Below are 14,824 nucleotides of genomic sequence, written 5' to 3'. Positions count from 1 at the left end.
GATTTGTTGATGTTTGAAAGTTTATATTATGATTTTTTCCATTTTTTATAGTAATTGAACGAAATAATCCAGAAACATATAATTAGGCTAATGGAATAATTATTGTGTTTATTATGGTAGGAAAAAAAACATTTTTAAGATTTAATGGCTTAATGGATTGATTTGTTAATGTAATCATAATTAAAAGTTTTTTTGGTACATCTAATAAAATTATTTGAATTGATTGCATTTAATATAAAAAATAAAACAAATAAAAATATATTAATTGCATTTAATATCCATTAAAATTTGAATATTCACAAAATCAGAATTAAAAAAAAAATATAAAATCTGAATGTTCTAATTTACATGGTTTATATTAATTATCATAATTATATTTGTTTGAATTAAAAATAAAATAAATTCATTTTATTTTTTTTAAGTCATAAAACAAAACCTTATTGTATATGATTTTAATTCTGGTGTGGCTTAAATTCTTTTTCCTAATTCCTATGACAAATTTGGGAGTGAGGTTGCTTGATAGCTTCTTGACAAGCATACCAAGCAAATTGGTGCCGCTTTGTGGCTGAAAATTTGAGTCAATGAAGCATGGAGTTTAAGCCTCACAATAGTCATACTTGAGCCTGACATGAAATGTCATGCTTAAGCCTCAAAAAGCCATCCTCAAGCTCCAAATGATGTGTAACTCTTCATAATTTCCTTGTTTTTAGCTGTCACTTAAGACCTCTTGCTTCTTTATTCAAAATAAATAAAAATTAAGATGAGAAATGACCAAAATAGCTATTCTAAGGTTACAAAGTTTAGAATCCGTGAAATAAGGTTTACAATGCAAATAAAGTTTAAAATCCTGACTACGGTCGTCGATACAACCTTGCATATGATAGGTACAATGGACCAGCCTATGACAGACGCAAGAGCCCTGATTATGGTAGCCATAGGAATCCTGAATATGGTAGACATCGCAGGTATTTTATTCATTTGCCATTATTATTTTTTTTTTATAAAAAATGTTAATTTTATTAAAATTATCAGTTGAAAAATTGGAATCCGTGACTTCTCCCTCCATTCACCCTTCTTCAACCATTGGCCAACCATTAAGTTTTTTTTTTTTTGTTCTGGACTTGAGTTTTTCAATTGGGCATAGGCCCCTCTTATTCAACGAAAAACTGGACAAAATCCTTGCGTCATTTAGATACGTCCAACCACTAAAATGATCGATCTGACTCTGGCATTTAGAGCTGATAGTAACACAACTACTAGCTCGTGGCACTACTATCATCACTCGAGTAAACTTTAATTTAATTTTTTAAATTATACGGAATTCATTTTAGTTCTTGATATATTAATTCCCTACTTTTACAAAAGTGTTAATTATTCTAGTTTTCTTAATGTAAAACATCCGTGCAAAATAAAATGAAAAATGAGTAAAATAAATAACATTTTACAAAATTAAGAATTACCAAAGTTTTTAACATATATGAATCTCGAGGACTAATTCAGGAGTTCACTTTATCACTTACACTGATGTTCTAATTTGCATAGATCATAGATTTGATTGACTTTTAACTTGGGAGACTCAGCTGTATCTGATAAAAGATGAAACTATCGAATGCTAGAAGAGCAAGAAAAATATATAATCGAACAAACTGAACAGATTCATTTTATTATACTCAAATTCCCTTTAGAAAGCATTCATGGAGTGTCAAATGAGTATATTTAACTTGCATGATACATACAAGACACATGTACACAGCCACACACACTTATTGATGTATATATAACTTACAATTGATTTCTAAAGGGTGGAATTTTAAGTTGAGGATTTGGTGAGCTCTTGTTCAAGTGCCTTGTGAAGCCAGGCCTCAGCATCTTCCATGATCCCAGGGCTAAGCCTCACCATAAGGATGCAAAACTCAGTTTCATTGAGCTTCCCGTCCCCATCAAGATCTCCCTGTCTAACCATGGTCTCTGCTTCCTCTTTGCTCATCCCATCCATACCCAACAGAGTTGAATTCCTCATGAGACTCTCACCAGTGATCAAACCTGTTTCTGGGTCAGCCAGGAGATTGAAACCCCCACACAACTCCGACACAAAGGTCTCCACATCCAACTTCTTTGCCATCACAGGCAGCAAGTCCTCGAACTCTTCTACTTCCACCGTGATCTCTTTAGCCGATTGGTTGCTTTCCATTGTTTTTGGAGCAGAAAGGAATCTTTGTTTCTTTTAATTGTAGAACGTGGAAACAAAGGTGGAAGAAGAAAGTGACATTAGAAGACTTCTTGTATATAGTGATGACCAATTAATGAGAATTAGGTGGGTGGATAGATGGCCTTTCAAAAAATGAAAAATCCCTTGTGGTAGACTTTCAAGAGTGTAAGATTGTTCAGCCTAGAAAAAATTGTATTTTTAGAATATTGTGTACAACACTAGTATTATAATAAGGGAGGTAAAATAATTGATGCGATGAAAAGATAATTTTATTTGAGGGGGAAAAGTCATTAAATACTAAATAATATTTTTTTGGTGAAAAATGCTAAATAATATTTATTGTAGAAAATAATTATATTTTGAAGGGCCTTATATTAGATATTTTTAAGTGTTATTATTTCATTAATGTTCATTCCCATTTTAATTCCAACATGATTGGTACATAGCTGACTTTCTTAATTATGTTTTCAAATTTTAGACAGTGAAATGTATGGAGAAGATTTTGTTGAAACTAGAAGGGGATAAACTCATTTTGGAGATATCTACATGTTGAAAAAAACTAGTATCTAACTTTATAACTACTAATAGAGGTATCCTGGTGGGAAAAAAAATACTATCAATTTAAATTTGAGCAAATTTCAATTTTAATTTTGAATTAATTAATAATTTTTTCTTATATATTTACCACCATCTTAATCAATACCAACATCAATATATGATTATATTATTTGTAAATTTCTATTTTTAAAAATTTCAATAAGGTCTTCTAATTTTTAAAATGTCTCATTCATATTCTTTTCGTCCAATTTTGATATTGTTACTTATGCAAATTAGAAGGTTCAATTTGATTCTCTATTTATTTATTTGGTTTAATTTGATCTCCTATTATTAAAAAGTTTAATTTGATCCCTTATTTTTCAAAATTATCTCAATCTTGCCCTTTCTATCAGTTTGAAATTAATGTCATTACTGTTTCAAATACCAATGATTCATATTTGTAAATACTACCAACAGTTTTGAACCACCAATATCTAAATTTTGAATTATTAAATTTTAACAATTTCTAAAAAAATATAATTCTAATTTTTGACTCTAGTGTGCACCAAGGCAATATGGTGTTTGGGGCACCATTTTTTTTCTTTCTAAAAATCACTTTTTAAAAAAAATAATAAAATAGGACAATGACCTTTAAGTCCTCACAAGTGAACCCTAATTTCCACCTCCACCTAAATCTGAAACTTTAACTCTCGTCACCATGAATATATGTTATGCTTTCTCTCTGATCAAAACCCCTTCAAAAATCCATTTGTGACTCTCCAGTTTATGAATCAAACCCTTGTTACTCATAAAATTGGGGTTGCTTGCAATGACAAACGAAGACAAAAAAGAACATCTTTCGCGCGATGTTGTTGCCGAAAGAGACCTTTGTGTGGACATAAGAAGCCCGCTGGGCACAACTGCCTTTACAGCCCCCACAACAAACAAAGTTGCTCTATTCCAATATCCAAGGATACTTGTTGAATATGATCAATGGTGTCTTTGATGCATTCCTTTTTTAGAATATGTTAATAAATTTAATCTTTGCATATTATTTTATTTTTTATTTGATTAATTACTTAGGAAACCCAAAACTAAAGTGATTTAGGATAGGTTATTAGTGATGGCTTGCATGAGGTTGCGGTAGAAGATGATGACTTGAACAACGATAGTGTAGATGTCAAGGTCATGCTTTGTGACGAAGGCTTTGAGGCATTTTTTTAAAAAAAGGAAAAATATTGTCCAAAGCATGTAACTACTTCATGAAGATACATTTTCTAATATAATGCTAATGAAATTATTCCTCCAAAACATTAAAAATAGGTTCAAAGTAAGGATACTAGCTTTCACTAAAAAAAAGCCAATATCTAGTACACAACTCAAATTTAATATTACAAACATTACAACAATGAAACATCTTAGGCAATAACAAAAAAAGTTACCAGGCAAGGTCAAAGTCATTGAGTAATCATTTTTTTCTTGGCTATCCATTTCTTTTCAACGGCTTCTAGTGCCTTTGACCTCATTCTTAAAAGTTCTTGAGACAAATGTTGATACTGTGACTCAATTTCCTCAACATTAAACTTTAGTTCAAAGTCAATGTTTTTGTGAGTTAGAGATAAAGAAAAGCAGTTGTTTGTGAAACTAATATGATCCGGTGTTTCACAAAAAGTTGAAGTCATATGGTGTGAGTTCTTTGATAATTCATTTATCTCAATGCTTTTGCTTACATTGCAATTTGTAGTATGCAATTTATAGCCTTCAAAATGCATATCTCCAAGCTTTATTTCAGAGGTTGAACAACTTAATCCTTTGAAACTCACAGCAACATCATAATTAAGACAATTATCTTTTTTAATGCATGTATCTTCAATGGCTCTGTTAGATACTGTGGATTCTTTTGAATATTATTCTTTTAAGCTAGATAAAGTAGAAGAAGAATTATGCTTACCCTCAAGAGTATCCTTATCAACAACATTAAATATGTAGCTCTTTGGAGTTGTTGTTAAACTTTCTTTTTTAGTAGTATTAAACCTAAAGCAATTATCTTGATCTAAAACTAATTCAGATGGAACACTAGCAAGAGCACGAACCCATGGAAATGAAATTGAGGTTTGATTATCTATAAGTGTTGGAGAACCATCACATTGACTTAATCCTCCATTCGAGGAATAATCAAATGAGGGTTTCCACCCTAGTACAAGTTCCATTATCAAATAATCAATAAGCTCAACTATGAAAGCTACATCATTATTTTCTAACTCCAAATTTTCAGCCATCTCTGAGGCAACAGAGATTGCAATATCTGTCTCAAGGTAAAAGAGAAAATGTATATTCCTGACTCAACCTATAAGTAACAAAAGTGTGTTACTATCATACAAAAGAACAAGAGCAACATGAAAACATATTAGAACTAGTTTATATGTTCGCCACTTCCCAAGCTCCACCATTTCTCCATAGTAAAGGAAATAGAAGGAAAAATTGAAGGATGAAAAAAAATATATACTCACCACATAAATTTAGCAATACGCAAGATGAATGATACTGACTTATCTCCATTTTTTGTACCTTTTAACCTAAATTAATTATTCTTATACGTCCTTTGAACTTTAAGAATTGAACAATGTGGATTTTCTTGGTTGCTTTCATCAACACATGTACTCAAAGATATGAATTGATAGTCAACATCTAAGTCCATGGATAGCTTATCAGACATGGAAAGGTTTATAACTTTCAAAGATTTATTAGATAAATGTAAATGATCAAGGATTGACTGCTTTGGACTTTCAACTTGCAGAAATGGGTCTTTTAGAAGCTCCTTTGTTGACAATCTTTTAGATGTTGAAACAAGACATTTCTTAATAAACTCCTTAATTTGAGGATCATTCACTTTTTCAAGGGATGCAGGTTCAATGCCCTACAGTAAAATGAATTAAAACACATACTAGATTTAAGAGTAATAGTTTATATAACAAGTATGCAATAAAAAAAAATGTCAATAATTTATATACTTACAGAGGTTACTTTCTTATAAATCTGGGCTGGATTATTGCATTCACTATATGGGTACTGAAAAGTTACCATCTCCAGTAAGCACATCCCAAAAGAATAGACATCAACAAGTTCATTGTATTCCTCTTCATATAGTTTTGGAGCCATAAATTCAAGAGTCCCTATTACAACAGAAAATGACAAAAAAAAAACATAATTTAGTGTTGTAAATAAGGTTTGTGTGATGAAATCGTAATGTTGAAGGAAAATAATGTCACCAATAACACTTCATGCGGTTGGTTGTTGCATGAAAATTGCCAAACCTAGGTCTCCTATCTTAACTTCTCCATGGTTTCCATTCACAAAAATGTTGTCACATTTCAAGTCTTTATGGATAATAGGTGGATTGTGACTATGAAGGTATACCAAGCCTTGAAGTATCTGTTTAGCCCAATCTTTTATGGCTTTCATATCAACATATCTATGTCTTTTACAATATCTGTTAACCAAATAAACATAATAATTCCATATATATTACAATTGAACAACATAAAAGAAGAGGACGATAGGTTCAATAGAACATACTGTCTTAAATTTCCTAATGTGCATAGCTCAATAATAATGTTAATGGTTTTCTTCTTACCATCAATCCAAGAATTAAAGAACTTTATGATATTTTCATGTTTTAGAGACTTTAATAGATTAACTTCAGAATAAAGCTTTGCAAGATCATCTACTGATTGTTGGAGTTCATCAATCCGAACTTGGTTCCAAGCAACTTCATCAAAGCCCTTGTAACTGCCAAATATTGAGAAAAAAGAAATGGGTTAAGAATCTTTGAATGGTTGGAGGCAATGAATCTAAATCCAAAACCCCACCTTCCATATCATAGCAAAAATTTATCTTCAAACAAAACTCGAAACAACCTTTCTCTCAAAATCTATTTTTTCACCAACATACGTACCAAAACTTGAAAATGAAACAAAATTGAACAGAATGGTATTGTGTTAGAACATTTGCTAAGAAAAATCTCTTTAAAAAATATAAAAAAGAAAAAAAAACAAGCAAAAGGTTTTGTGTGGTTGGAGATGTTGGTTGGGAAGGAAAAGAGAGAGAATTTGTGAAAACGATTTTAGTTGCGAAAGAAAATATGGCAACACTTGTGTGGTAACTTGAACATTTTACTTGTAGATAACTCAACAATTGAAAAAGAAAAAAAAAGATTGGTTATTTCAATTCGTACATAACTCAACAATTGATTTGGTTAATTAGGTGGTAAATTAATGCAAGGCAAAAAAAAAAAAATTGAAATGGAACAAAGAGGTTGAACAATCAAAACAATTCCCCAACATTAACTAACTAGTTCATAAACACTAGATGATTAATATTATCCCAAATATTAAAGTCAATTTTCCTACGAATAATACCTAAGTCCATCATTCACACAATATTCTATTTTTTAGGCTCAACTTAGAACAAATATTATAGTTTTGCTATTTTTCCATCCATGATTCATTGTTAATAATGTGTATCAAACATTTTTTATTGAAAAATATTAGTTGTTAATTTTGTTAGAATGTTATTGGGAGAGGTTCAAATGTACACATTTCTCTCCCTTCAACCACCAAACCAACCTTATAAAGGATAAATTTAAATTTGACTATGCTTAAAAAAAGGTTTAAATTTTAAACCAATTCAGTCTTATTTGCAAATGCTTCTAAATATCACACTACCACTTAAAAAAGTTAGGTGCATTTTTCTTTCTATCTTTTGTAAAGAATATGATTCTCATTCAACATGCATTAGAAATTAGGAAAAACAAACACACAATGACTAACTTAATGTAAGAAAAACTTTTTCTTATAGTATTAAACAGAAAAATAAGAATAGAATTATTAGCATTTTAAAGTATGTTTTCTCCTTTGCCAAATAAAGTATAATAAATATAAATAACTTTTTACCAGTATCACTGTCAAAAGGGTGTCGTGGTGTAGTTGGTTATCACGTCAGTCTAACACACTGAAGGTCTCCGGTTCGAGTCCGGGCGACGCCAAGCTTGTCGTTTTTATTTGGCGATATTTTGCTTGAGTCGTTTTGGTTTTGATCCTTATCAGTTTACAATTAACGTTAATTTTTGTTCATTGACCGTTTTTGTCCTTTTCTCATCAGTTTACAATTAACGTTAATTTTTTCTCATCAGTTTACAACTGCCGCTGTTATTTTATCGTGAAAATGTCGGCCAAGAATTAACGTTAATTTTGCTTGATTGGTGGTCTTGGCAGCTGACACTGAGTGTTGTGAGATGGAGAGGGGTAAGAGGTGGTGGAGGGTGAAACAGAAGGAGGACTTGGCGTCCCTTCTGCGGAAATCATGGTACCATCTGAGGTTGTCGGTGCGAGACCCGTGTCGGGTTCCAACGTGGGATGCCATTGTGCTCACCGCCGCTAGCCCCGAACAAGCTCAATTGTACAACTGGCAGCTGGAGCGGGCCAAGCGGATGGGTCGGATCTCTGCCTCCACCGTCACCCTCGCCGTCCCCGACCCTCTCGGCCAAAGGATCGGATCCGGCGCCGCCACTCTCAATGCCATCCATGCCCTCGCTCGCTGCATTAATACAAATGTTTTTCTTTTGGCGAAGAAGCATATACTGTTGCTGCATGCTGGAGGTGATTCAAAACGGGTTCCGTGGGCAAATCCTATGGGGAAAGTGTTCCTGCCGCTTCCTTATTTGGCTTCAGATGACCCTGATGGCCCCGTTCCCCTTCTCTTCGACCATATACTTGCTATTGCTTCTTGTGCAAGACAAGCTTTTGGAAATCAAGGTTCATACACACAAACACACACGCACACACACACACATATATACATTTCAATTTGGAATACTTTACCACTTTTTAAGCTTATTTCCAACAAGTTTTCTGATTAAATTTATGACACGAGCTTTTACGTGGAAGAGCTTATCAATTACTTCTTTGCATGCCATGTCACAAAATATGACCCAAAAGCATTTTAAAATGTTCAAACTGTTAACTTTGGGGGCAAAACTTAGAATCTAATCAAAATTGGAGTTTTACCTTGTTAATGTCTGTTGAACTCTACTGCAAATCTTTATTATACAAATTACTGAAGTGAAACTCCAATTCTGATTGGAGAACAACATCAAAAACACCTAAGGAATTACATGTAAGTTTTGTCCTTAACTTTGCCCTGTATTTTCTTCCTTTTAACTAGACATCCAACTTCTATCAGCACAGAAGTTTTAATTTTCACCACTGCCGTTCTTTGTCTCCATCCTAATATGCTCGCATGTCTAAGGGAATTCTTTATTTATGTATTTTTAAAATTTGCAATGTGAAATTGGTCACAAAATTTATTTAACCATAAATTCAATAATTGCTGGTCTTTTTCTCTGGTGTTAGCTATGGCTGGCATTTGCTTACAGATCTTTTTCAACGTCCACAGGTGGAATGCTAACCATGACTGGTGATGTACTCCCATGTTTTGATGCATCCCTTATGACTCTTCCTGTGGACACTTCTTGCATCATCACTGTTCCAATCACCCTTGATGTTGCTGCAAACCATGGAGTAATTGTTGCGGCTGAAACTGAGCATTCAACTCAAAGTTATGCAGTCAGTTTAGTAGACAATCTCCTGCAGAAACCTTCTGTAGATGAGCTAGTTAAAAGTAAGGCAGTTTTAGCTGATGGTAGAACACTTCTTGATACTGGAATAATAGCAGTTAGAGGTAAGGCATGGTTGGAGCTTGTTACACTCGCATGTTCCTGCCAGCAAATGATTTCAGAGCTCCTGCAGAGCAAAAAAGAGGTATACTACATAGTTTGCTATGGACATATTGTTTAGTTTTACAGATGGAAAAGAAAAGAGAATAAAGTAATGAATAAATTAATTCTTTGTTATGCTTTTGCATACAGGGATAGAAAACAATTTGAGTGATACTAAGTTTATTTGATTTTTATAAAATAACTATGGAGTGTTTTTTTTCTCGTGTTTTACAACTTTTTGCACATTTCCATTCTTCCAAACAAATCATAAATTTTTAAATGTTATGAATACACCAAGGAATATTTCTATACATTCCAGTGTCAATCATATCTTTGTCTAGCTTTGTCTGAGAGCTCCTAGAAGTTAGTAATTTTTAGTCTTCGACCGGGTATCTCTACAAGCATACATGGGAGACCCATTCCTTGGGCCAGGGTCTTGGTTAAATAAAACTTTCCCAGATTGGCAACTCAAGGATCTCAAAATTTTTGTTTAGTAAAATATCATTGTAAATTATACAAATGCATTGTTGTCAAGAGATATCTATTCATGCCTTTAGGTAACAATATTTACTGTTTCTTGGAGATATTGACTCAGGTCGGCAGGTCCTACTGCAGTTATTTGGTTCAGCTCCATACATACAATACTAGATTTTCTTTCCAATTTAACAAATAATACTTGTTGATTATTTATTTATTTATTTTTCCCATTTAGATAGTTTGGTTATCCCACTTCTCCTTTCTAGCATGATTACTACTCATTTTGTTAATATTTCTTCAAATCAGCAGTACATTACAATTGACAAATAATTTTGTGTTATTTAAATAGTTATGAAGTCTGCACATTTGTTCTTACTGAAGCACTTCGGGCTCTTATTCATTTGCAGAACAATGGAAGTATTTTATCTAAGAACAAATTATTTGTTGTGTAGATGAGTTTATATGAAGATCTGGTTGCTGCCTGGGTACCTGCAAAGCATGAGTGGCTGAGAAAGCGTCCTTTGGGTGAAGAACTGGTCAATAAATTGGGAAAGAGGAAGATGTTCAGCTACTGTGCCTGTATGTCAAGCCTAATTGCAATTTATCTGTATCTGCATTTATCCTCACATCTATCTGTACTAAATCTTACTCTTCCGTATATTTTCCCATTACAGATGATCTGTTGTTCTTGCATTTTGGCACCTCGAATGAAGTTTTAGAGCAACTTAGTGGTGTTGGTTCAGAACTGGTTGGTAGAAGACATCTATGTTCTATTCCAGCAACCACTGCATCTGATATTACAGCATCTGCTATTATTCTTTCTAGTAAAATTGCTCCTGGTGTCTCAATTGGGGAAGATTCTCTCATATATGATTCATCCATTTGTGGTGGAATACATATTGGCTCCTTATGTATAGTGGTTGGTGTGAATATCTCTCTAGACAACCTTTTAAGTGTTGAAAATTCAATCAAGTTCATGCTTCCAGATCGCCATTGTCTTTGGGAGGTTCCCTTGATTGGAAATAGGGAGCTGGTCCTAGTATATTGTGGCCTTCATGATAACCCCAAAAGTTCACTTTCTAAAGATGGTACATTTTGTGGGAAACCTTGGAAGAAAATTTTACATGATTTAGGTATTCAAGAAAGTGACTTATGGGGCTCCTCAGGCCCTGAAAAGTATTTATGGAATTCAAAAATTTTCCCCATACTTCCTTATGCCCAAATGGTCGAGGTAGCAATGTGGTTGATGGGCTTAGCCAATGAAAAAAGTGAATCCATGCTTCCTTTATGGAAATATTCCCGGCGCATCAGTTTGGAGGAATTGCATAGATCAATTGATTTTTCAAGAATATGTATAGATTCTAGTAATCATCAAGCTGATCTTGTGGCGGGAATTGCAAAAGCTTGCATCAGCTATGGAATGCTGGGGCGCAATTTGTCGCAGTTATGCGAAGAAATTCTTCAAAAGGAGGGTTCTGGAGTTGAAATATGTAAGGAATTCTTAGCTATGTGTCCAATAGTTCAGGAGCAAAACTCTAATATACTTCCCCAAAGCCGGGCATATCAGGTGCAAGTTGATCTTCTTCGTGCTTGCAATGATGAAGGGATGGCATGCGAGTTGGAGCACAAAGTTTGGGCTGCTGTGGCTGATGAAACTGCGTCAGCAGTAAGATATGGATTCAAAGGTATAGGCTATAATCATACCCCAAGATGTCATACTCATAAAACAAATTTGCAACAATTTAGTGCATCTTGCATTCAATTTTTTGGCAGGAGAACAGAGAGGAATCTTGGAACAAGTTGATGACTTCTTTTGCTCAAGTTATGGAGAAAATAAATATGATTCATTTAATGATTTTTGCTTTAACATAGAATAAGATGTCTACAGAAATACTTATGAGAATGCGATATTAAATTATATTTAGAGTAAGGATCATTTGCTTTCTACAGGTCAGGTTTAACTTTTAACTTTAAGTCATAATGAATTGCACATTAGGATAATTAGTATAAAACTACAAGCTACCAGTTTGTATCAAAATAATGAATGAAAATCTAAAGTGTCGTTACTAGTTTAAAGAAATTAATATAATGATTAAACTATTGATTATTGAATACCCAAATTTTCTATGGAAGATAAATTAGTGAAATGTTAGGAATAGCATCTATGTGCAATTAATGGTGGGTAATATTAATTTCTCAGAGTATTCTCTCTGTTTTTTACCTCTCCAAATACAGGAATGGAGAATAATATATCTATAAGAATAAGAATGATAATTTCAGGATCATTTGACACCAAAAGAGTGGTTACAACTTCTTAAAGTGAGTTTTTTTCATTAGTTGTAATACCATATTCTCTATCCCTGTATATGAAATCATGAATAATGAAACAATTACTTCTTCATTCATGCAATAAATTAGAAAAACAAATTTTCTGAGGCTGAAACCTGTGTTTCTTTTTTCCCCCTGTAGAACATTTATCAGAGTCTCCTGGTAGCATTTCCTGTCAGGAGTTCCAGAATAATCATCATGATAACTGCACTCATCTTCCTTTCCATCCTAGAAGGGTAAAAGTAGAATTACCAGTTCGCGTAGATTTTGTTGGGGGTTGGAGTGATACCCCTCCATGGAGCATTGAACGTGCTGGATGTGTTTTGAATATGGCAATAAGCTTGGAAGGTTCTCCTCCAATTGGCACCATCATAGAGACAACTAAAGCAGAAGGAATATTATTTACTGATGATGCAGAGAACCAGTTATTTGTTGGAGATTATAAGTCTATTTGCGCACCATTTGATGGAGATGACCCATTTCGGCTGGTCAAATCTGCATTACTTGTGACTGGAATTATTCATGACAACATTCTTGTAGATATGGGCATGCACATCAAAACATGGGCCAATGTCCCCCGGGGCAGTGGATTGGGTACTTCTAGTATCTTAGCTGCTGCAGTGGTTAAAGGGCTTCTCCAAATAATTGATGGGGATGACAGCACGGAGAATGTTGCTAGACTTGTTTTAGTGTTAGAACAACTTATGGGTACTGGAGGTGGCTGGCAGGACCAAATAGGGGGTTTGTACCCAGGGATTAAATGTACTTCGAGCTTTCCTGGAATTCCACTGCGGCTTCAAGTTGTCCCTCTTTTGGCTTCACCTCAGTTGATTTCCGAGTTGCAGCAACGGCTTCTTGTGGTATTTACTGGTCAAGTAAGTATCAGTTTCTTATATAAATATACATTTTGTATAGTTACTTTTGCCTCAAAAAGTACTTTTTCACTTGAAAACCAAACATGTACACTAGTGTGTTGATCAGGCAAATAATGATCTTTGGGTAACTGTTTGTTAGAAAGTTTTTGTTGATAGGATACAATAAATTTATCTGTATGTGGATTTTATGAAATTTACTTCATAGATTAGAGTGGTAAGGCTGTTATATCTGTGTTGTGACTGTTGTCACTGTTGTCTATTAGCCCCCCGAGATTTTTAAACCCTTTGTGTACGTTATATCCTATGTATAGAAACATTTTTCTTCTCGATGTATTGAAGCAAAATAGTGAGGACAGGTAACACTAGTTTTCCCAATTAAAATTCAGGAGGGGATATGCTTCTTTTTGTTTCTTATTTATAATGTACAAATTTGATTTGGTTTTGTAATTTTGTAGCCAGTGCTGCACTTCATCCACTTTCACAAATTAACCATTGATTTCGGTTCTACATTGAACTGTGTTGTAGGTTCGACTTGCACATAAGGTGCTGCAGAAGGTGGTTGTTAGATATCTTCGCCGGGATAACCTTCTTGTGTCGAGCATCAAGCGCCTTGCTGAACTGGCGAAGATTGGGAGAGAAGCTTTGATGAACTGTGACGTAGATGAACTTGGTGAGATCATTCTGGAGGCTTGGAGATTGCATCAGGAACTTGACCCTTACTGCAGCAACGAGTTTATTGACAGACTATTTTCTTTTGCCACTCCTTACTGCTGTGGCTACAAGCTGGTTGGAGCTGGTGGTGGGGGCTTTGCCCTGTTACTTGCAAAAGATGCACAGCTTGCCAAGGAACTGAGGCGGAGACTAGAAGATGAGAAACATTTTGAAGTCAAAGTATATGATTGGCAGATATTCCTATAGTGCTAGAATGAGTTGTATTGTTGTTGATCCAATTTATTTTACCATTCTTTGTATATTCTACCCATATATTGAATTGGGGTCCGTTCTCTTGAGAGAGATTATATCTCTTAATGTATTCTTACTGAATAAGATCTGTTATTCTTAAGGACTTAATTATGTTTATCTTATTTGTATTTTAAAATATTTAACATGATTTTTGTTTTTTACCTGAATTCAAAAAATTCTTTTAATAGACTGGATATTTGTTAAATTCATAGAAGGCTTAAACATGATTAAAGTTGTTGATAAATGATCGGATTTTATTTTGTGTTTCTAATAAATTTTTTTGTGTTTTGAGTTTCCAATATATTAAAATTTTTATTTTAATATTAGAAACTCAAAACAACGAAACAATGATTTGGTTTTGTAATTTTGTAGTTAGTGCTGCACTTCATCCACTTTCACAAAAGTCTTGAAATATCATTTCAATAATGTGAAACACAAAAATAAAAAAAAAATAAAATATATATATATATATATATATATATATATATATATATATATATGAATTTATAAAGAAGCAACAAAACGAGAAATGGAATAACACAAACAGGAATTTGGTTCTTTCTTCTAAAGTGAGATGCCTGCCTAAAGAAAATAGATGTACGAATTTAGAAGTTACTTCATACTTCACTTTTGCCTGGATCTTGAGACCAAATCAGGAGT

At 33.5% G+C, this 14,824-nt stretch overlaps 2 protein-coding genes, 1 non-coding gene and 1 pseudogene across 3 annotated transcripts; 2 read left to right on the top strand and 2 right to left on the bottom strand.

Annotated features, from left to right (window-relative positions):
• Window positions 1-1,632: 1,632 nt before the first annotated feature.
• LOC114398036 (calcium-binding protein KIC-like) lies at window positions 1,633-2,322 on the bottom strand. Its single transcript, XM_028360148.1, has one exon. It carries the CDS (start codon window positions 2,189-2,191, stop codon window positions 1,811-1,813), a length of 381 nt encoding a protein of 126 aa, XP_028215949.1. The 5' UTR covers window positions 2,192-2,322; the 3' UTR covers window positions 1,633-1,810.
• A 2,331-nt stretch (window positions 2,323-4,653) lies between these two features.
• Window positions 4,654-6,543, bottom strand: LOC114398924 (annotated as a pseudogene).
• Window positions 6,544-7,716: 1,173 nt separating this feature from the next.
• TRNAV-AAC lies at window positions 7,717-7,790 on the top strand. The gene has a single exon. It is a non-coding gene; the product is annotated as a tRNA-Val (tRNA).
• LOC114398035 (bifunctional fucokinase/fucose pyrophosphorylase-like) lies at window positions 7,790-14,312 on the top strand. Its single transcript, XM_028360147.1, has 6 exons — window positions 7,790-8,559; window positions 9,200-9,564; window positions 10,451-10,577; window positions 10,673-11,683; window positions 12,468-13,201; window positions 13,727-14,312. The coding sequence occupies exons 1-6, from the start codon at window positions 8,040-8,042 to the stop codon at window positions 14,117-14,119; spliced, it is 3,150 nt and encodes a 1,049-aa protein (XP_028215948.1). The 5' UTR covers window positions 7,790-8,039; the 3' UTR covers window positions 14,120-14,312.
• Window positions 14,313-14,824: the final 512 nt, after the last annotated feature.

Source organism: Glycine soja, chromosome 19, assembly GCF_004193775.1.
Source record: "Glycine soja cultivar W05 chromosome 19, ASM419377v2, whole genome shotgun sequence".
NCBI lineage: Eukaryota > Viridiplantae > Streptophyta > Magnoliopsida > Fabales > Fabaceae > Glycine > Glycine soja.
The sequence above is the reverse complement of the archived record's forward strand: the minus strand, read 5'-3'. Positions and strand labels throughout refer to the sequence as shown.

Bases quoted from the DNA above. Each gene is read 5' to 3' on its own strand.
- LOC114398036 (XM_028360148.1), bottom strand. From the start codon at position 2,191: ATGGAAAGCAACCAATCGGCTAAAGAGATCACGGTGGAAGTAGAAGAG.
- LOC114398035 (XM_028360147.1), top strand. From the start codon at position 8,040: ATGGAGAGGGGTAAGAGGTGGTGGAGGGTGAAACAGAAGGAGGACTTG. The intron at 10,578-10,672 runs GTATGTCAAGCC...TTCCCATTACAG, and splicing joins GATGTTCAGCTACTGTGCCT to ATGATCTGTTGTTCTTGCAT. The intron at 13,202-13,726 runs GTAAGTATCAGT...ACTGTGTTGTAG, and splicing joins TTGTGGTATTTACTGGTCAA to GTTCGACTTGCACATAAGGT.